The sequence below is a fragment of the Pteropus vampyrus genome, unplaced genomic scaffold (assembly GCF_000151845.1).
Source record: "Pteropus vampyrus isolate Shadow unplaced genomic scaffold, Pvam_2.0 Scaffold140, whole genome shotgun sequence".
NCBI lineage: Eukaryota > Metazoa > Chordata > Mammalia > Chiroptera > Pteropodidae > Pteropus > Pteropus vampyrus.
Genome location: NW_011888921.1, coordinates 2,180,394 through 2,203,631, shown reverse-complemented (window position 1 = coordinate 2,203,631; position 23,238 = coordinate 2,180,394). Strand labels below are relative to the sequence as shown.

At 38.5% G+C, this 23,238-nt stretch overlaps 1 protein-coding gene and 1 non-coding gene across 3 annotated transcripts in view; both read right to left on the bottom strand.

The window, feature by feature from the left end:
• The window catches only part of ANO6 (anoctamin 6), a 176,852-nt gene extending 153,865 nt beyond the window's left edge, over window positions 1-22,987 (bottom strand). The window contains exon 1 of one of the 2 annotated variants that reach the window (XM_023535503.1): window positions 22,428-22,987. In XM_023535503.1, coding sequence (XP_023391271.1) covers window positions 22,428-22,494 — 67 coding nt within the window. In that variant the 5' untranslated portion in view covers window positions 22,495-22,987. The remainder of the gene's footprint in view (window positions 1-22,427) is intronic. The other variant, XM_023535504.1, reaches the window with a different exon arrangement.
• LOC111744749 lies at window positions 6,174-6,292 on the bottom strand. Its single transcript, XR_002782333.1, has one exon. It is a non-coding gene; the product is annotated as a 5S ribosomal RNA (ribosomal RNA).
• Window positions 22,988-23,238: the final 251 nt, after the last annotated feature.

Sequence of the window (23,238 nt, the reverse complement as noted above, 5' to 3'; positions counted from 1 at the left end):
ATGCATTTGGCTATTCTGCCTCTTTGATATGGAAACTGCAGCTTCAGTTCAAATTAAGTTTTTGTACTTACAATACATTCTGGGTCTAAGACATTAGAGCAGATAGGACAAGGTGCTCTATCAGCTTGCCATTCAAAGTCTTTCAGTTTAACATCTACTCTATGGTTTTATTACCACAAGAAAATTCCTATACAGTACCACTGACAGATAATATCATGATTTTAAGACAACTTGAGACATCCAAAAGCAATCTATAGATTCGGGGCAATCCCTATCAAAATACTAATGGCATTTTTTCACAGAACTAGAACAAATAATCCTCAAATTTATACAGAACCACAAAAAAAAACATGAATAGCCACAGAAATCATGAGAAAGAAGAACAAAGTAAGAGGTATCACACTATCTGATATCAAACTATACTACAAAGCTATAGTAATCAATACAGCATTGGACTGGCATAAAAGCAGACACACAGATCAATGGAACAGAATAGAGTCTAGAAATAAATCCACGCCTATACGGTCAGTTAATATCTGACAAAGGAGGCAAGAATATACAATGGGGGTAAAGACAGTCTATTCAATAAATGGCAATGGGAAAACTGGACTGATAAATGCAAAAAAATAAAACTAGACAACTTTTATACCATATACAAGAATAAACTCAAAATGGATTAAAGACTTACATGTGAGACCCGAAACCATAAAACTCCTAGAAGACAACATAGGCACTAAACTCTGACACTGCTCTTAGAAATATCTTTTTGGATGTATCGCCTCGGGCAAAGGAAACAAAAGAAAAAATAAACATATGGGGCTACATCAAACTAAAAAGTGTTTGCACAGCAAAGGAAACCATCAACAAAATGAAAAGACAACCTACTGGGTGGGAGAAGAGACATCTGATAAGGGGTTAATATCCAAAATTTGTAAAGAACTCATACGACTTAACACCAAAAACAATCTGATAAAAAAATACACAAAAGATCTAAATAGATATTTCTCCAAAGAGGACATACAGATGACCAATAGACACATGTAAGGATGCTCAACATCACTAATCATCAGAGAAACCATCAGAGAAATGCAAGCTAAAACCAAATGGGATACTGCCTCACATTTGTCAGAATGATTATTATCAATAAATCAAGGATGTGGAGAAAAGGAAACCCCTGAGTACTGTTGGTGGGACTGCAAATTGGTGTAGCCACTATGGAAAACAGTATGGTGGTTCCTCGAAAAATTAAAAGTAGAACTACCATATGACCTAGGAATTCCACTGCTGGGTATTTATCCAGAGAAATCCAAAACACTAATCCAAAAAGATATATGCATCGCTACGTTCACTGCTGTATTATTTACAATAGCCTAGATATGGAAGCAACCTAAGTGTCCATCGGTAGACAATTGGATAAAGAATACATGGTATATATTTATATAATGGAATATTACTTGGCCATAAAAAAGAATGAAATCTTATAATTTGTGACAACATGGATAGACCCAGAGGGTAGGTATTATGCTAAGTGAAATAAGTCGGACAAAGACAAATACTATATGATTTCATTTATATGTGGAATCTAAAAAACAAATGAAACAAACAGACTCACAGACACAGAACAAACTGATGGTTGTCAGATGGGAGAGTGGTTGGGGGCTGGGTGAAAAAGATGAATGGATTAAGAAGTATAAACTGCCAATTATAAAAACAGTCACAGGTAGGTAAAGTACAGCCTATGAAATATAGTTAATAATATTGCAATAACTATATTGCTAGATGGGTACTAGACTTATTGGGGGGAATCACTTCATAAATTATACAAATGTCTAACCATTATGCTGTTCACCTGAAACTAACATAATATTGAAAGTCAACTATAATTGAAAAAAATAACATTTTATAAAATAACCAAACTCAATAATACCCCAGAAAACCAGTATGTCTTAAGAACAAATATTATTTTTAAACTCTCCAAATGTTCAAATATTTAATGTTTCTTTGAACAGATTAATACCCAGCACAAAACTTCAAAACTTCAGACTGTGATTAAATGTTCCTTTTACTCTAAATTTAAAAACAATAAATTAAGAATATCACCCTAAAAAAAAAAGATGATTTGAGGATCAGAGAGGCTGAGCTACATCACTGGAGTACAATTCTGACTCAGGGTAACAATTTCCATTTCTGCAATGGACTCGTCCTCTAAAAATGAAGTATTAGAATATTATAAATGGCAGGCCTTACTTTGAGCTAAAGCTAGCCAAATGGGCCCAGACCAGGTATCCTTGAATTAGAGGAGCATTCTAAGACCGACTCGGTGGGGACCCACGTCTCCTAGGTATTGGCACAACCCTCTGTTTAAATTACTTTTGCTAGTCTTCCACCTTCTTCTTTCGGGTCAACTGACTCCAAATTCCTATTCGTTAAGTTTACTTATCATTAAATACATTTTTTTTTTTTTACGACCTCATGTATATTCCCTATAGACACAAAAAAACTGGTGGAAGCTTTCTAAGCTGAGTAACTGAACACTGTAATGGCAGAAGTTTAGGGTGACTTAGCACTTCCATTTCCTCATTCATAAAATGAATGTTCTGCAAACTACATAACTACTGTAATAATTAAGTGAGACTCAAGTGTTTTGTTAACTGTAAAGTGCCACAGCTACACAAAATAAAGTTATTTCCATTATATATGCATGCCAGGAAAAAAAAAGTAACTTTACATAAATATGTATCAAGTTGTTTTCTTCCATTAACTCCAAGGACTCACTGCCATGTCCAGATCAGCCTTTTACCCAGAAATTAGCAGGATTTTCAAGTCGATGAAACAAAAGTAATGGCAATGTGATTCTACAGATTATGAAAACTATTTATAATTACGCGGTACATTAACTAACCAAATATTTATACTGTTCTTATTTCATTTTTTCATTCTTGTATCTATATCTAGACGGTCCAGGAATTGGCTTAATGATTGTGCCTAAGTTCCAATCCTGCCTTCACCATTTACTTGCTGTGTGACTTTAGTGAATTATTTAACTTTCCTGACCTTCAATTTTATCATCCACCTAATAGCACCTAATAGCATTGTTGTAACTATTCAATGTATTTATATTTACACCTAGCACTTAATGTTACTCTTTTTATGCATCTTCTTTTTAACACTGATAGGCATAGAGCACTTATTTCATAAATCCTGAGTTGATGGATTTCATTAGAAAGTAGGACGGAACTGACCCATGTGAAGTCTGGTCCACTCCCTCTTGAAGCAAGGCTATACTGAAACATGATATCAGACCAATCCCTGCCTTGTCTATTTTTAAATATTCTCAGGGAAAAAGTCTATATTTGGACCTCATTAAGTGTTTAATAATCTAAACCATTAGATTAATTATAGGAATGAATTCCTTAAATCCATTAGGGTTCCTTCCACATCGATTTCCAAAGCTGGCCTCTCTACGTTATTATAGGCTACTGGTCAGCTTTCTTTTTCAAAACCCAACAACCTCAGCCCCTTTACTCCTTCCTCACAGTTAGCAATGTTTATTTTGACTTGAATTCCCAAGTGTAGAAATATTTCAGGCACCATATTAACCGAGGTTAAAAAAATCCTGAAGAACTCAAAAAGGATTACTCTGGAAAGTGCAAGAAAACCAAAAACCACAAAGTAAACTTTCAATAGGTTTTACTCTTGTACTCATTGGCTGCAAAGAATGTCGCTGATTCAACAATTCTGATCGGAACTATTTATTGTAGAAAATCAATTAATATATTCATTTTTATTTATTCCTAATATTATGAAAAATGAGCCCCAGTATAAACTGAAAAAAGTCATACAAGAAATAAAATCAATTAAAGACTGTTTGTGTATTTAGGCTCAGACAGGCTTGGAAATTCAGTGCTTTAAGCTAATTTCCCTCTTGATATTTTCAGATCAAATTCAGGAACACAAGTAATGCTTATTAATAATATTAATGTACCATATTCTATCTCTGTCAGCTTAATCTTCTTGGGGTTTTCTGACTAAAATGTCAGTCTAACTTCTAGAATCCTACCCAAGAGAATCTATGCAAAATTACAATGAACAGATTGATTCTATATGCATAGTAATTAGCTGTGGGTCCATTCGTGGTTGCCTGTAATTAAGTTCTTGTACATATTATTTTATTTGAAATTATGATATTTGCCTAATTTGGCTAATGTAAACGACTACTAGTCCCAGGCACTCTACTAAGTCCTGTATGTACATTATCTCGTTTTATCTTTATAATGAGGAAAAACAGCTCAGAGATTTAACGACTTATTTAACGTTGTACAGCAAGCAAGCAGCAGAGTAAAAATTTTAATTCAGTTATTCTAATATTAGAAAATCCTTCCCATGAGCCTTTCTACTGCTTTATACTACAGAGATATTTGAAAAACATTTGCGTTAACACAGTAAAAAAACAGTTTAAGCCAGGGAAATACATTTCTTATAAAGAAATGCCATACCACCAACCCAAGGAGAGTGAAGAGAGCTCTGATGAGGCCCTCCAAAAAAGCCAATTTCAATTTTTTAGGGTTTTTTTTTTAAGACAGAGCAATTGAAAATATCTTATGTCTCCAATTTTTATATTAAGAAAAACGAACCTAAAATTATGAATTATGAATATTAAAAAATTATATTTTGGTACACCGAATTAATAGATGATTTTCCTGCAGTTTTAGGTTTAGAAGGTAATATTACAAAAATTCAAAAGAAATGTAAATATTCCTCATTTTCATTTATGTGGCTTAAGTAACTCCACTCCCATCTAAGACTGATCAATCTACCCTATAACTCATATCCACTGGTGGTTTCAGGGATGGGTATATAAGCCCATCAGAGCCATCTACTATGATTTCTAGGGAAGAGAAGTTACCAGAACTCTCTTCCTGTGGATGACATGGAATACCGGAATTAACAGGTGGGAAACCATCACTGTCACTTAGCTACAAGGGAAGAGCTGAAGCTGCTGGGCGTCCCTTCTATGAAATCTGAGGGTGAGACTGGCTGGCTCCTGAAGACAGAATTACCTCTGCACATTTCGGTTATTACACTAATAAAATCTATTATTCAGGCCATTCGATTTGGCTTTCTGTCCCCTGCCACCAAAGATTCCTAATTAAAACGGGCAGTTAAAAGTCGAGAAATATATTTTAAAAAATAACATTCTCTATTCCTTCTCTGGTCTTCTTCCAATAAAACTACCTAAGGGCATCCATTGTAGTGCACACATTATAAAGCAGGTGGACTTTAAGAAATGTCAGCGTGGCAGCTGATGATGATACAGCACAGGAAAACAGATTTTCAGTTTCAAAAAGAAGCAGTGTTGGGTAACATTTTGACAGCACTGTGCAGCTAAAGAAACTTTAACTCATGAGTTCTTTAACTTAATTACCCAGTGTTACCGAACTGGCAATTCAGTCTTTTTGTATCAAATCTGATGAAAGTTATAGATTCTTTTCAACAGAGACCTGAAAATACACAACTAAACACATTTCCCTTCCAGTGTAGGAGATTCAAGAATTCACTCGAGCCCACCCAACCAGACCCATAGACCCCAAGGTAGGAACTCAAGTAGTATCAGTGCTTGGACAATTTAGAAATATTACTATATTTCCCTGTCCAATCAATTTTTAAGATAGTGGGAAAGCTTTCTGTAGCATTTATATTAGATTAAGGTAGTTCTAATTATTTTTATAAACATCTCTAGTATGACCAAGAAACAGGTAAATTCAATCACGCTTTATATATAAGGAAACAGAGATATGCAGAGAAATTAAATGCTTTATTCCAGGTTGTCATAGCTGGATAATACGAAGAACGCACTGCTTTTAAAAGTTCGAATGCACAGCCAAGGTGACTCCCATGTACAACAAACACATTTACACTTCGAAAAGCTGTAAAGTAATTTATTACCACAATTATTATTTTATTATCCATATAATCTCTACTGTGGACAAATAAAGTAACAAACAGTATATGGTAGAAATCACAGATGATGGATTTTCTACATATAAAATTGACTCTTGAACAACACGGGTTTGAACTGTGTGGGTCCACTTATAAGCAGATTTTTTCCAATAAATATAGTAAATGTATTTCCACTTATGATTTTTTTCTTATTTTTATTTTTATTTTTTTTAAACCTACAGCACCTGGTCTTCCTAGGTGGTCTCCCATCCAAGTATTAACCAGGCCCGACCCTGCTTAGCTTCCGAGATCAGAAGGGATCAGGAGTGTTCAGGGTAGCATGGCCATAGACCATTATTTTCTTAATAATATTTTCTTTTCTCTAGTTTACTTTATTATAAGAATACAGTATATAGTACATATAACAAAATATATGTTAATTGACTATGTAATTAGTAAGGTAAATAGTAGGCTATTGGTACTTAAGTTTTGAGGAAGTCAAAAGTTATATGTGGCTTTTCAACTGTGCTAAGGGTCAGTGCTCCTGGTGCCTGTGTTGTTCAAGAGTCAACTGTATTTGTGAAATAATGATTAACGTACACTTTCCTATTCTCATTGCAGATTAAAAGTCAGAAGTCACAATCAACTTTTTTTAAAGGCATGGGAAGCACTGTAACCTTATTCATTTTTTTTTTTTAAAGTTCAGAAGGAAACCTTTCTCAATCCATTTTGAACTTCCTGTGTGAGAGCTCACAAAGCTTAACAAAACAAATCTCAGTGGCACACACTAGCTCTGTCAGAAGCCAGACAACAAACCGTACAGTTTACCTATTCGCAGCATTTATCACTTTTTTCTATGTTAAAATTTGAACCAGATGTCTTCTAAGTTCTGTCCCAACAAGGCTAGGTCTGTTTTGCCTGAGCATTCACCTACGGCTAATTTCCCTCTCCTAAGGCAGACAAGATCCTCTTCCCTCCTACCCTTCTTCCCCACATATATGGGCTTTTGCATTTCCAAAGACAGTCAGCCTGGCTCAGTAAAGATTCAGGCTTTGGAGGCTGCGTGGGAGGAATGGGGCCTGCCTTCAGAGTGGATCAAGTGCCTGGGGATAAACCTAGTGCAGGAGCCAGGAGGAAGGCCACCTGAGAGAGGATGTGGTAACCAAGAAAGGTGGAGGCACACAGGCAGGCTAGTTCAGGAATGCCGTCAGCGTCAGGGAGGGAAGGAAAAAGCCGAGAGTGGTTCTCAACTTTCTGGATTCCCAACACACTTTCAAATACTGGAAATTCTGACGAGAGGACTTTTCTTAAAGCTGTATGTGCACAAGATTGAGGAAAATATCCATTTTCTATATTGAAGAATAGGGAGTGGTGGTTTACAGTCACAGCCTAAGTGTTAGGAATGCTGCTGAGTGCTATCTAGCTCTGCTCAGATATCCTGCTGCTCAAATAGGTCATTTCTCTGTATTGGGGAACTGCTTTAAAATAGAATGTTTACTGCCAGGCACCAATTTCCACTGTGCCCAGGAGGTGGTTTTCCCACATTCCAGCAAACACTTGATCTTTCTTAGGTGCCAGGCTGAAGTTAAGTCTCCTATCTCTTACTACAGGAAACTGTACTCCAACCACTCTTACTCACAGCACCATTTACAGTGGCCAGCAGGTCATGACTAATGAAATGGAGTGAAAATAAATACGACCCTTTGATCACAATGTAGGGCCCAAGATTTAAGGTACCAGGGGTATAACAGCTAAGGAAGAAAAGAGAGGTACGGCTCATGTTATTAAATCTGGAGACACAGGCAGGCTATTATCTGGGTCTGCTACGGGAAGGGGGCAGAGAGTACCATGTAGGGCAGCACTTAATCTCCAGGGCATGGGAGCAAGTAGGAGATATTGACAAGAGCAAGACAGGATCCGAAGAATGAAGACACTGAAGTCCTAAGCATGTTTCTGAGAAATAAGTTTCGGCAACTGGGGACAAAAAAGGAAAAGCGGAATCATCAAAACTGAAACGCAAACACGAGGTTAGTGCCGAACTGATACCAAATTCTGAATTTTAAAATCTTTTTTGCCTGGAGTCAGAATTGGTTCCAGAGACTGCTGTGTAGCTAAGCCAAAGGGCAGGGAATCTGCAAAGGCTGGAATCCAGGCAGAGTTTAAAAGCCTGCTTAACCCAAGCAGTGAAGATGACTAATAGTAGAAATCAGACTCAAGAAATCATGAGTCATCCTTAAGGGAAACCAACGTCAGAGTCAATAATTTCTCTGGGAACTTGGAACACATGTGCTTGAACAAATATTTTGGAATCTAATACCTTGCACAACATGGAATTGCTCCTTGGTTTGGGGTAGGTCGTCACTCTTAGTGTTCTGTTCTCGGAGCAATTCAGTTACCAAATGAGGCTAATATCTGTTTGGAATATTTTTATGAAAAAAGGAATATTTTTACCAGTAAAAGTCAGCAATAAGAGCTGACTTTCTTGAAAATGAATTATGACACTTAAACTTCTTACACTTAAGAAAGGCATTCACACACTGTTCACTCTGGGCTGCTTTTATACTCATTAGTTAAATTGTCAGTGGACTAATGCTCAGAATGAAAGTGTAGGTTGGTTTCACCATCACAGCAGGGAAATTAAAATCTGAATATATATAAAGTGAGATCTGAGTTAGTTTTCTTACACACTCCCTTCCAACTTAAGAAAATTTTTGTTGATTTCCTATTACAGGCAAGGCATTGTGTGAGCAGCTAAAGAGATTACAAAAATAACTAAGACAAAAAAAAAGGAAAGAAACACTTGAATTTAAAGTAAAAATAGAATTAAAAGGTTAAGTATTTTTAGTTTGCCATATATGAGAGATGTAATACTTCGAGGTTTAATTAAAAATATTTTTCCAGATATTCTTACAGGTAAAATATACTGGACTACTACTGATAACCACACAAACAGGGATGAATCTCCAAAAAATTATGCTAAGTGAAAGAAGCCAGGCACACCAAAGACTATGTTCTATATGATTCCATTTATCTGAAGTTCAAGAACAGGAAAAAACAATTTATGGTAGAAGTCATGTGATATCTGGATTGTGGGGAGAAGGTTTGACTTGAAAAGGCAATGGAACTGCTGCCTATCTTGTTTGGGGTGGTAGTCATACAATTGTCAAAACTTAGTAAACTGAATGGTTAACTGTGTATTTTACTTACTGTATATAAAATATGACTTTTAAATGTTAAAAAATACCACCGTACTAAATAAACTCCACTAGGAATAGAGCATTCCAATAAAATCATGGCAAAAGGTTAAGGGCAGTATCTCGTACACTTAATCTCAAAGGCATTTATAAAGAAAATATTCCCAATTTGGAAGAGATTAGGCGTAGTGGCTAGAATAAGTTTAATATAGTCATACTGCCGGCTAGATTTTGGTCATGTATAAAAGATTTCAACATAGGAAAACAACAGGATTTTTTAACAGTAAAGAAAAAAGGATTTGCGTTTGTTTCTTTCTGCCCTAGCTACTGAAAACAAAACAAGTTTTAATTTGCATCTTCCATATTACTCTGTTACCTGGGTACTCTGGTGATTCACAGGGAAGGAATTCTAGAGTGATTCTCTAGCACAACAGCACTGCCTTATCCATGAGGGATATGTTCTAAGACTCCAGGTGGATGCCTGAAAATGTAGATAGTATTGAACTCTACACGTTCTATGTTTTTTCCTATATATACGTACCTATGATAAAGTTTAACTTATAAATTAGGCTCAGTATGAGATTAACGATAAAAAAATTTAAAAGTTATAACGTACTTAATAAAAGTTATAGGAATGTGATTCTCTCTCTGATAACTAATCTGATAACTGAGAGGGTTACTAAAGAGACTAATGGGCGGGGTGCACACACAACGTGGAGATGCTGGACAAAGGGATGACTCACGTCCTGGGCAGGATGGAGAGAGATCATCATGGCACTCAGAACGGCCCAAAATTTAAAATTTATGAATTGTTTATTTGTAGAATTTTCCATTTAATATTTTCAGATCATGGTTGACCAAGGTTAATTAAAAACGTGGAAAATGAAACTACGGATAAGGACGTGTGTGGGGGTGAAGGGGTGGGGGTGCTGTATTAAGGTTTTTCAAAGGAAAAAGCCTTGATGGAGCACATCAGAGTCCCAGTGGGGCTTTTCACCCTCACACTAATTCTGATTCATGCCTCGGGGGCTTGGTTATGACTCCTAGCCAAACTCAGTCACTTACAGGCAGGAATGAGTCACACTCCTTAGCTAGTATGGCAGGAAGAGTAAAGAACTAGTTCCTGGGTGAGAATCTAGGAAATGGGCTCTTTGCTTGCTCCCTGCTCCTTTCAAGTTAGGAGAGGTAAAGGCGCTGGGCAGGGAACAGGTATACCTGCTCCAGCTCTCTTTCCTCCTCCTTTGTCACCTCAAAAAAACTGCATAGGATTGCTTAGGCCCAACCTCTCAGCTCCTCCTCCTTTAGCTTAAAGGAGAAGATTGTGTTAAACTGACCTATAAAGAAAGAATAAAAGGAACTGGGAGCGACCTACCAAGTTTTGTTCCTTTCCAACCCGGTACCAATATTTTAGGCCATCTACCAAGGAATAAAGGGGCACAGGATCATGCAGCATCAGTGCTACTTGCTTATCTTTGCAAGGTACATTAACAACTGTAGAAATCAATATAAGCAAGGCCCCCTATGGGGGATTCCCCCAGAATAACAGGAGCTGTGAACCTGAAAATGTTTGTAGTATTTTACACATTAATTTAATGTACACCTTGAGCCTTCTCGTAGACCTTTTTCAAGAGTCTAAGGCCGTGTTATTTTTAGAATTATGAAAATAACAGCTGCACTTGTCAGCCATACCCCAGTAAGGGGCCATTCCTTTTAACTGTCTTTGGATGCACCCAAGTTCTGTTCTCAGCAGTACTATTCTGGTTCAGTCTCTTTTTTTTTCACAATCTTTAAATATACTTTGCTGTAATCTGTTGGCACGTTTGTCTTCCCAGCCAGTCTACCTACTAGTCAAGGGTAGAGACCGTTTGTCTTGTGTATTGCTGAATCCCTCATGCTAAGCACAATGTCTGGCACACAGAAAGTGCTGAATAGACACTTCTATTGCATTTTTTGTTTTTATTTAATCACTTATTAGAATATAAGATCCTCTCTATCTGGTTTTTTGTATCCTCATACCTTAAATGGTACATGACTCACAGGAGAGCTTTAATAAATACTTACTGAATTAATAAAGATTGTGAGATCAATCCAGGGCTCTGAGCTAAATTAAATGCCTATGCACATGACTTTTAAAAAGAGCAACAGACCTGATTTATGAAACCACTGCTAGCAAATTCCACGGTCCGCTTTCAAAAGGATGTTTTTGTGTGTGCCAAATAAGTCAAGATTGTGATTGCATACTTCAAAATAAGTATTTTGGGGTATAAAACAAGCCACTAGCCACAGAGGAACTGTAACTCTCAGGAAAACCATGATTATCTCATTGCTCAAAAGCCATTTTCTGTGTTGCTTACCCTTACAGTGGGTGACAAGGCCGGTTAGAAATGTTCACATTTCCTCTATGTTTTGTAAGCAGCAATAAGCAATGTGCTTGTTATAAAAGCATGTACCCAGTGGGTACTATACACTATTTATATTTAAATGGAGGCAGGAAATATGAGACAGTCTGGCAATCTTCTCAATGGAGTACAGGTTGAAATCCCATAGATGACAAGAACCGCAATTCTAAGTGCAGTAACTGAAGAATGGAACCTTGGCTTTTACTGAAAATTCACTTCAATGAAAGGTTTAAATACAAAAGCAAATATCTCAAAGTCTACTTGATTTGGGGATAAAAAAACAACAGGTTTCTTCCTTTTGTTTTCCTGTCACTTACCCAAATGGAACAGAAAGTTTAATTTTTCTTAAGTCTGATGATGCTCTGAAGGAGGCCTGGTAGTGCTTAAGTCTGAACGACTGGGGATAGAGGCTGAATCATTACCTAACTTTAAATATACAAAATGTGAAACATTATTTCACACACCTACTTTGCAAATTAGGTAGAGATTATTTTTATTTTTTATATCACTAAATTTGACACAATTCAAACCATAAGGGTAGTGATTTCTTTGTGTACTCATGTCTTCAGTTTTATCATTTTGCTCTGCAACATATTCATCTCTTAACATGTTTTATTTGACTTCAAACTTTCAGATAATATTCAGTGAACAAATTTTAGACTTATGGGCAAATTAAACATTTTAGAATTTAATTTCATTGAAAATAACTGACCATTTAAGTAAAACTACATATTTAAAAACTGTTTTATTAAAAGTTTACATGATCAATATCAAGAACATTACTCTTTGGGCTTTAACATATTTCTAAAATCTTAAATTTGCTAGATTAATGTTCTTATTTCTTACACATTTTCTTTATTATACAGGTTATCAAAGTATCGTTTTAAATTTCATTATAAATCTTTACACTATATTCTCTTAACTTTCTCACTAAAATTATATATATTCAAAGGGATGGTATAATTCTATTATAAAATGCATCTACTGGAAATTTTAATTTCCAATTTAATTATTGGATTTATATTTCTCCATTTTTAGGTGTTTTATAATTACTGCAACTATTATTTATTGGTCTATTATGTGCGAGGATCTCTCCCTCATCCTTTTATATATTAATATATTAAACCTATAACAATTCTATAAAGTATCATTACTTTTCTGTGTTATTATCTCTACTATATTTTTCTGATATGGAAACCCAAGGCTCCAAAGTTATAAGAACCTGCCCAAGAGTTGATCTATATCTAAAGTCCTACCTTTCCAATCATACCACATAGTTATTTAGTAATCAATATCTTTCATTCATTTACTCATTCATTCAATGAGATTATTGATCACCTACTGCACGCCAAGCACTCTGCTGCTCACTGAAGTGATAGTTTTCAAGATGCTCAGTTTAATGAAAAAGACAAAAGGTGACAATAAACTGTATAAATGAAAGATACAGCCTTGGGAGAAAAGTAACATCTCTAATAAAAAACAAAAGAGGTAAGTCAAGGTTAAGATATAGGCAAAAACAACTACCCATAATACTAACAATATTAGCTTATAATTGTGAAGAGCTTTTAGTACATTGGGCACCACAATCCTACAAAGTAAAATTTTAAAAATTATGTCATTTTTGATACAATCGACCTTGAAGTAGGTTCTAATATTAGTTTCATTTTACAGAGAAGGGGAGAGTTATATTCATCACTCAAGGTCACACAGCTAGCGAATGTCTGGGCTGGAATTTGAACTCAAATCTTTACATGACCAAAGTTTAAGTAGTGGTGGTCTCTATCTCTGTGCAGAACCAGTCTAAGTGTCTGATGAAAATACTGAGACAGAGGAAAGATAAAGAACCCTAAAAATAATGGGCAACAGAAACAGGAAAAGGAACTGACATGGATGAATTAAAAAGGACTGCAGGCCAACAGAAGGGCCCATTTCTTTCTTACCACAGTCAGCCACGATACAACAGGATGCTAGTCCACATCCTTGGCCAAGTTAAGGTGAGGCTATCTATAACAGGTGGTGGAAATTATCTTTCAATACAGGGAAGGAGGTCATTCTTTTCTTTTAATCTCCAGTATGAATACCTCTAATCAAATTCAGGTATTCACCTGCAAATCCAAACCTCAACTAAAGACCATTTTCACCTGATTCCTAATATATACATTTATCCAGGGCTCTGGGGGTGGGGGAAAGGTATGGGTCTACTCAGGCAGCGGAACGAAGAACCTAGCCTCTCCCTCACCCCTCCAGATTCAAGTAGATGCAGATTCCCAAGGCATCCCCACTGCCCCCTGGGAATGGGGCTTGGGGGTGCAGGAATAACAAGGTGGCTGAGAAGGTCCTTGCTGAGACACCCAAAATAATCTCTAATTCTGAGGACATTTAGAGAACAAGGGGCCAAAACTGATGCTGCCTGCATACACAATCGTCAAAAACTGGGAAGGAGGTGGAGAGAAGGATATCAGTGTCGAATAGGTTTCTAACATCATGTCAATGATCTGCCCCCTCCATGACGTGTTGCCTGACTGCCTCCTCTACTGAATGGTGAACTCACTGAATGATCTTCTCTGTTTCCACATTTCAGTGGGAACGACGGGATCATGTGAACCCTGACCACTGAGAATCTCATCATTAATCTTCCTCTCCTCCATTTTCCTGTGATATTCTAAAGACTCAATTTGTAATAAAAGCTCTTCACTTCTCACTTTAACTGTCTCCTTGCTCACTTCTTGTGCATACAATGCTGTGGTTCGGGAGCACAGAAGGTTTGGTCAGAAATGCCCAGAAGCAATTGGGAGAATGGGATACAATCCCTATATTCATGAGCCCTTTATTGGGAGCCAACTAAGTCAGCCTCTAGCACCTTTTGCTAAGATTCCCTGAAAAAAAATTCCCCCTGAAAAAGGCCTCCTAGAATTTGGAAAATTCCATCTGTCTGTGTGAAGATCTATGAGTGTATAGGAAAACTCACTCTAATTATCCCTTTGCAGAAATGACATGCTATTCTTCAACTCCTTTATCTTTAAACTCATGTCTGCCGCTCAGTCACTTAACCTGACACTTAGTTCCTGCACACATAGCATGACCCAGGGCAACACCAAAGAGACAGCAGGGGAAGGATTTAGAGCTCTCTGAGGTTAAGAGTAGCATTTCCCTTCACTGCTTTTAAATACAAGCATTCATTATGATGGTGATGTTGTAAGTGCCACTCTGTGGGGTTGAGTGAAAAGGCTCCACCCCAGCACCATACATCCTAACTTGCATCCTCATAACAATCCCACAGAGTTAAGGAAAGAGGCTCAGAGAAGCCAAGAAACTTGCCCCAGGTGATAGATTATAGGTGACAAAGCCAACTGCAAACTCAGGTCTTCTGTTTGCAAGATGTTCCTTTTCCCTCCTTGCAGCTCTGCATCAACAAGCCTTCAGAGGAGCGGTCTTCTTTTAAATTTTTCCCCCTTTGTCCTCTTAGGGATTTACTTTCCCCAAAGAAACCAAGAAGCTGTTTAAAATCTTTTCCTAAGTTGCATTTCTAAAATCAATGAATTTATACTCTGTTTCTTTACTATTTGTATCACTTAGAAAACAATGGTGGGTTTTGTTTGCTGGCTTTTTTATGAGAAAGAGTATCTAATGTTTTACTCAAATGAAGCATTCAGGGCTTGTTTAATAAGTAACAGAAGTAAATAAAATAACAAATGAATACAAATGCTTCCAATCATAATATAAATAACAATATGATAAAGGTCTGAGTTTAATATGTAGGAAGGGTATATTATTTTTGTTTAGAATTTAGTGGGAAATAACTTCTCAAAAACTTAGCACAAATTGGGGTGGGGGAACGATTGGAGGGAATATGCTTAAGGTGTGTCTGTGTGACGCCCCAAGAAAAATTTAGCCATCATTTTGTGAAAGCCAAGACTATTTTTCAAACATCTAGAGAGAATGTCGGGAGAAATCATAACAAATTCAATTATGTAAACACAATCTTAGTTTATATGAAACAAGCTTTATAAACAAACCTATAATTTGCATAATTATATTTTGTGAAAGAACACCAATTTACACGACTATGACCTGCGGTTAAAGTTCTGCCAAAGTTAAAATAAAAATTATAGAAAAGAAAAACTTAAAGACCAATAACCCTTTTTTCCAATTTCAAGTATTTGTATTTTAAAATGATGTAGGAAATAGTGGAGTTTCAATGTCTTAGACTGAAAGCATTAGATATAAAAGCAACATCTGGACTTCACAAAAGAATATATTTTCTTTCATTTGTATTTTTGGCTGTTGAATAACATATTGCAGCAAGTTCTTTCAATTAGTATTCAGACATGTAGCCAGGGCAGCAATAAATACCATGGCAGAGAAAGTTGCCTATTAACCCTTCAACTTGTCTTCTATGCCAATGTTTCATCTGATGTTTTGGTTGAATAGTATTTAAATTGCTCTTTGGTACACGTACGAAATATTTTATTGTTGACTTTTTCAGCTAGTAGTCTTTAAACTGGCTGCTTCTTAGGACAGATGCTAATTAATTTTACTTGCAGTATTAAAAAGCAAGACAAAACTAAAGGAGAAGAAATAATAATAGTAATAATAATGACCTAAGATAGTCATTTGACTCTATTAAGTTCTCAGAGTCTCTACATACTAGTTACCAATTAGTCAAGAAGTACATTTCCTTGGTTGAAGGTAATTGGTAATAATGTTTTTCTGTTCTAATAGTGATTTTCGCAGACCCAGCCCCAAATGCATTGTATTAGAAGCATATCAAGCAGCTTAAATCTTACAGCACACAAAGCCTCCATTACAATTTAAACAGCAGTTCCTTAACAAATATTTAAGTATCTACTATGTGAAAAGCACTATGATATGCAGGCTGTGGAGCACAAAGGTCAAAAGATAGTGCTTATTGACTCTCCCAGACTATAAGCTTTTTGTTAAGATGTACTCAGTTGGCTAGAATACAAAACTCAGAAGTATGATAACAGAAGAAAAGCTAAATAGCTAGAGTTGAAACTTTCATTAAAATATAATCATTTTAATCTAACCTGCTATAAATACCACAATGGGAGTTCAAAACTATCCTCTAACTTAAAGTTAGACTGTGCTTTTGGTCTGAATTTCTTGGTTTCTATAAGCAAAAAAAAAAAAAAAAAAAGTACAGTAATTAACACAAGTGACTGTTGCAACCACTTGAGAAAAATGAAAGGGGTGTGTGGAACTCCTTTAGAGCTGACTTTGTGTCAGATTCAAAGAACAATGAGAATTATAAGAGACTGGGGAATCTTTTGGAAAGCAATTATTTGACTTGAGAGTTAGAATGTGGGAGATAAATCATGACTGTGGATTTGAAACTGAACATAACAAAACGTTTACCAAAAAGGGCAAAACTGACTATGCTCAAAGAGAAACACTTTAAGGACAGTCTGGGTTTTTTTTGGTTTTTTGTTTTTGCTTTTCATCTGTCATCCTCCTGATAGAAGAAAAAGAATATATTGTTTGAGAAATCATGGCCTATTTAGGAATACTCAGTACACCTCCTTCTTAGCCACATTCCTGCACTTATCTTCTCATCCTTTCTAGGGCTGGCTCAGGAAATGCCTCTGTAAAGATATCTTGGATTCCCCTAAGCAAGGTTACATGGTAACACAAACTGACCCTGGTACATGGTAACACAAACTGACCCTGGTACATGTCTTGATGAAAGCATTTATCACAGATTACTGCAATTAGCTATTCATATATCTGCCTCCTTCCTAGATAGATAGTGGACTGAGGGGTCAGGGACTCTGGAATCTAGCTGAGAGGCTGATAGAGAATGTACAATCAACATATTTATAACAGATGACTGAGGAAATCTCAAATGCCATAAAAGAGAATTCTACTAGGGCCAATAAAAGCACTTAGCATTATGTTAACCAAATTACTTAAAGAGTAATTTATTTACTCATTCTTTCAACAATGATTTGCTTGGCTTCTACTGAATATCAAGCACCATTCTAGGCACTAGGGACATAATTTAGAACACAAAGAGCACGAAACACCTACCTTCAGGGAACTTACATTTTAGTGGACAGTGAGAAAGAGAATTTGTTTAAATTATAACAATAGAACATATACAACATTTGGGATATTTTGTATGATCTCTAGAAAACCCGAAAGACCTAGTCCCAGTCCCAAGAAATTTACACTCTAGTTGTGGAGATAATTAGTGCAAAGATAATAAACAACAAAGACAAAATACCAGGTGAATGCTAAATAGATAGAACAGAAAAATAAGAGGTGCGAGAATGCACTGGTGGGCACTTTGGGCTAGGAGGATCAGCAATAGTTTTCTGGGTTTGTGACAGGCTTGGAAGGAGAGAAAAGAAAGTGCGTTCGGTATTACCAGGAAGGGGAATAGTCTGAGCCAAAGCAGAGGAGAAAAGTTTAAGACTTGTTGGAAGAATAGAAAATTCTCCCATCCTACAAACCTGTTCTCCTCCCACCACCACTTTCCACCTAATCACTCACCTCAAGTCAGAGTTATCCCAGACTCCTGTCTGCTTGCCGGGAGCAGTCAATCTCTGGGACCCGATAGATGCTGCCCCTTTCATAAGCTCTCAGAGTCACTTGTCTCTGTTCCTAGGGGCTACTGCAGGTATTTCTGAACTTGACTACTGGGCTTATCTCTACCATCTCCCCTCTCCAACACATTTTTTCAACATGCTGTCAGAGAAATCTTTCCAAAAGCAAATTCAGCAAATTCAATCCTATCAATTCTTTCCTTTAAATCTTTCAGGAGTTCTAAACCATGTGCACAGTAAAATCCTTAAAACATGCAGAGGATTCTTCATGGTGTAACCTCTCCCTGCCTTCCCAGCCTTCTGACTGCTCCCTCCAACTACTGGCAACTACCTGAAACTCCAGACTCTTCTGACCTCTATGCCACTGTACCTGCCTGGTCCTTCAACATCAGGCCCAACAATCCCTTCTGTGAACCTGTCTCCCATTCTCCTCTCATGGTTGTATACATACCTCAACAATGGCACTTCCTGCAAACTTCTGATCCCCTGGAACCTACCTCTCCATGCCCAAGGGGTACATCTTACTCAATTTTAGACTCTCAGCACCCAGCCCAGCACATAATCCTGCACCTAGCACAGCAGCTTTGCTCAATTAATGTTGATGAAACAAAACTGGGGCTAGGATCAGATTTGCAGGTGATTAAACATGAAGTAGGTAGTAAGGGAGTAAAGACTGTGAGAAAACAGTGAAAAGGGAGCCAATAGAAACAATTGAGAGGTACAGCTGCACCATTCTCTCTCAGAGGTAATGGGCCTCTGCCCATCCACTCCAGTGACATGACTATTAGCTGTGGTGATCAGAGAGAAAACTCTACCATAAACAGACGGGGAACCCAAAGCAACCAACCATCTAAACTGAAAACATTTTGCCTGAACTAACTGACTTGTTTCTGTAACTCCCTTCTTTTTTGAGAACACCTGTCCTCCCTCAGTAAAGTCTGAACCATAGAAATGCAAGAAACAACATAAAACAACATACTAAATATAACAGCTACATTCTGGCTACAAAAGATGTTTCTATCACTTTCTACATCAATAAGAGATGTTGAATTCAATTCACTGATTAACTGGGGTTTGCGGATGCTCCTGGAGGCAAGGCAGCTAAGGACCCTCTTCTGCAAATCAGAAACACAGAATCTGCCTCGACATGTGATGTCCACCAGCACCAGTGCAACAGGGCTGCAGGCCAAATATTTCCTGCCACTACTACCTGGATGTAACTTCTCTGGTTGGTTATTAAAGCTGATGGAGAAAAGAAATGGCCTTTTGCAAAAAGAAAAACAGTCCCAAATCCCAGTCTAGTAGAGGACACACTTCCATATATGTACGTAAACCAGGGAACACATGCAGTTTAGTTTTTCTTTTTGTCTCTTGCAAATCAACTGATAGATATTTTACCCAGAAACTTATGTCATAACTCTCCTGCTCTGAATTATAGTTAATAGTTATAGAGAGATTTCACAGAAATCTTCAGTATCTGCGTGGTTTTTAAATTACTCCAGAACTATTCATAGTGGCAATCGAGTACTAGGAGAAATATGTTAGTCATCTGCTCTAACTCAGACAGGCCTACATTACAAAATGAGAGACAGAGGTTAAAATTACAATCTTCATTTCACCAGTGTCCTCTCCCATAGTTGGAAATTATAATTATTTCATAAAAGACTGTATACCATTAGCCTACTTCTGGTAACCTTTTAAAAGGCTTATTATTTTACAGTGACATAAACTTACCATTGGCATGGAAACATTTTCTCTTGATATAAAATCACTGCAACCCATATTAAATTTACATAATCAAAAATTGTTCAGACATATTTAAATTATATTTGTTGTCTGACATAAAATATGTTGAACTGACCCCTATACACACCAGTCATATCAGTAGCCTATGGAGGGTGAGATGAAGAAGTAGAGATATTTAGGTTTTTATTAAATATATCTACACTATTTGACTTGAAAGAACCAGTAAAGATTACACCTGTAATTAAAAATAAAAAGAGCCTATTGCCACACACTTAAGATGAATTTTATGATGCCTCATCATGTAAACACAGACTAGACGAAGTTAGTTTTCTTTCTAAACTGAGATCTACTGATGGCAGAAGAGAACAAACAAAGCTCAGAGTGTCTTGTTTAATTTCCATTTGGGTTTTTAGCCTTATTTATTTGCCATACTCAGTATAAACAGTGACACCTCACCATAGCAGACAAGAGTATTTTCCTAAAAAATAGACTGCTAACTTTATCATAACTTTTTAAAGTTTGCTTCTATAATTTATATTTTTACATAATCATAATTTATTACTAAAAGCTGCCAAATAGCATTACATACATCTGACAGCCAGTCACCAGGTGGAAAGAACATTAATCTGTGCAGATCTTGCAAGTCAGAAAACCTGGGTTTAAACCTTAACTTGTTGTGTGAGAAGCTAGGCAGATCAACCTGTGAGCTTCAGTTTCCTCGTATGAAAAACACTATTTGCTCCCTCCATAAGGATAGATACCCAATCAATTCTCGAATGACAAGTAAAGCTAAACCATGGAGTATAATCCCTTCTATTCAATTTGTCCCTGGTCAACAAGGAAATTATCAAATTTTCTGAATTTAAGTGAGCAGTGACTACAATAGCCAAGATATAAACAATTCAATTGTCTAACTCAGATGAATGGATGAAGACGTGGTATATGTGTGTATATACATACACATGTATTATATGTGTGCATGCACACCCATATGTATACACACATTTGTGACACCATGGATGGAATTTGAGTGCATTATGCTAAGTGAAATAAACTAAAGACAGATACTGTGTATCACTTATATGTGAAATATAAAAGAACTGAACTCAGAAACAGAATGGAGGGTGGGGAGGGGGGATTGAAATATGTTGGTCAGAGGGTACAAAATTCCAGTTATAAGATGAATAAATTCTGGAGATATAATGTACAGCATAGTGATAATAATAATATTGTGTCACATACTTTAAAGTTGCTAACAGATAGTAACAAATGTTCTAACCACAAAAAAGAAATGGTAATTATGTTACGTGATGGAGATGTTAGCTAAGGCTATGGTGGTAATCATTTTGCAATATATAAATGTATCAAATCAACATGTTGTACACCTTAAACTTACATAACGTCGTATTTCAACTATATCTCAATAGAGATGGAAAAACTCAATAAACAGTGCCTAGAATGTGAAAGAAAAAAAAAACCACACCTAACTAGTAAAATTAAGTTACTTCTAAAGTTATTAAAGAATAAGGCTTTAGGACATGAGCAGGAACTGTGGTTTTAAAGTGATCTGTCATCCAGGAAACTGAGGCGGAGTCTGCTGAACAGACCAGCGTGGTAATTTAATTGCCAGTCTTCTGGAGAGACCCAACATGTCATCGTTCCCCAACAGCGTTCTCTTAGGGACCTGATTTTCTCTCTAGTCCTCCAACTGCTTTCCGGTTCTTCATCTCCTCCCACCCCTTTTGCTCTTTTACTCTTAAACACGTCTCTCACCGTTCCGCTTACAACTTGCTTGTATTTTTAACTCTAATTAGGAATGAGGTACCCCAGTCTTGTCCTCCGCCCCTCAAGATCCAGAGGACTTTTGGACAATTAGGAAATGCTTGCGGTCCATCCCACCTCAAGGCTTCCTTCTCCGATCACTTCCCCCACGAGCTCTGCGGGTAAGAAAGGGCTGCTGGCCGGCGCCCCGAGCCCACAAATCAGTTCCCCCGGCAGCCCCACACAGCCCCAACACTCCCTCCCAGAGCCGTGCACACACTCCCCTTAAAAAGGTTTCAGGTGGGTCGCAGCCGGCTGTCCAAGCCCGGCAGGCTCCTCCCAGCCCCGCCTACGGGCTCGCCGCCCCCGCCCGCTCTCCAGATTCTCCAGAGCTAGTTCGAAGGGGGAGGAAATGACTCAAAAGACGTTGTTTCTAAGACTTCCGCGAGACAAGGCGTCTCCAAGTCTCCCGTGACTGTTCAGGGGCTGCGTCCCCTCCCCATCCAGAATCTGCTCTCGGGTCCCTGCGTGCCCCGCGCCTTCCCCGCCTTCCCGGGGGCCGCCGCCCGCCGCTTGCTGAGCGGGGAGGCGACCCGGGTCGGCGGCACGAGGCGACCGCATTGCGGGCCCCCGGACGGCGGTGCCGGCTTCCTTCTCCCCAGCCCCGGAGCCCGCCCGCGCTGCTCAGGGTGGCCCAGGGTCTCCGCAAACCTCCCCCGCAGTGGATGCAGCGCCCACGCGCAGTCCTCAACTTCCTTCCTCGTGCGCCCCGGCTTTCGGGGGCCGACGCGCAGGCCCACCCTGGGGAACCCCTTACTCACCGATATCTCCATCCTCGTCGTCGTCCTCCTCCTGCTCCATTTCTAACAAAACGTCCCTGGTCATCATTTGCGTGGCTCCCCAGAAGGCGGCTCCGAAGTTGGCACGAAGTTGGGGCTCCCGGGTTCCAGAACCGCACGGCTCCCGCAGGCCTGGCGCCGTGCGGGGACCGCGGGCCGAGTCTCGCTCGGGGCTCAGGAGCCGCTGCGCCCAGCGCGGGCTGCGGGAAGCCGAGCAGAGGCTGCCGCCGACCCGAGCCCAGCGCCCAAGGCTACCACTCGCCAGCCGAGCGGGGCCGGGCCACTGAGCATGCCCAGTGCGAGGCGAGGCTGCGGATGACTGAGCTTCTCCCGATTTATTTGGCGCTCAGAAGGAAGTCGGGAGTGGAGGGCGAGTAGTTGGTGCTCGCGTTCTGCACGCGAGTGACCTCGCAGAAGGGGGAGGCGAGAGCGCGCGAGGGTGGGAGTGGACAGGGCTCCCCCAAACTTTGCCTCCAGACGAGGCAGCTTTCTGTTCTAAGGTCATATATGGACACGTCGTGGCGCTTGCTTTCTCTGACATCTGCTACTGGAGAGGGGGAAACGCTGCGGACAGCTCACGTGAAGAAGCTGAAGGCGAGCCCGTTTGAACAGTGCTTAAAGGCGACGTGGAGCCAATGGAGGATCTCAACGTCTCAATGTCTCTATTACTCTTGACTCCAACGGGGGGACGTGTGTTCTGTTGGGGAAGGGAGAGAAGGGTATTACATAGAAAAGAGGCAAAACACGTGTAGAATAAGCAACAGAAGAAGAGAAAAAGATAAAGAGAGCGAGA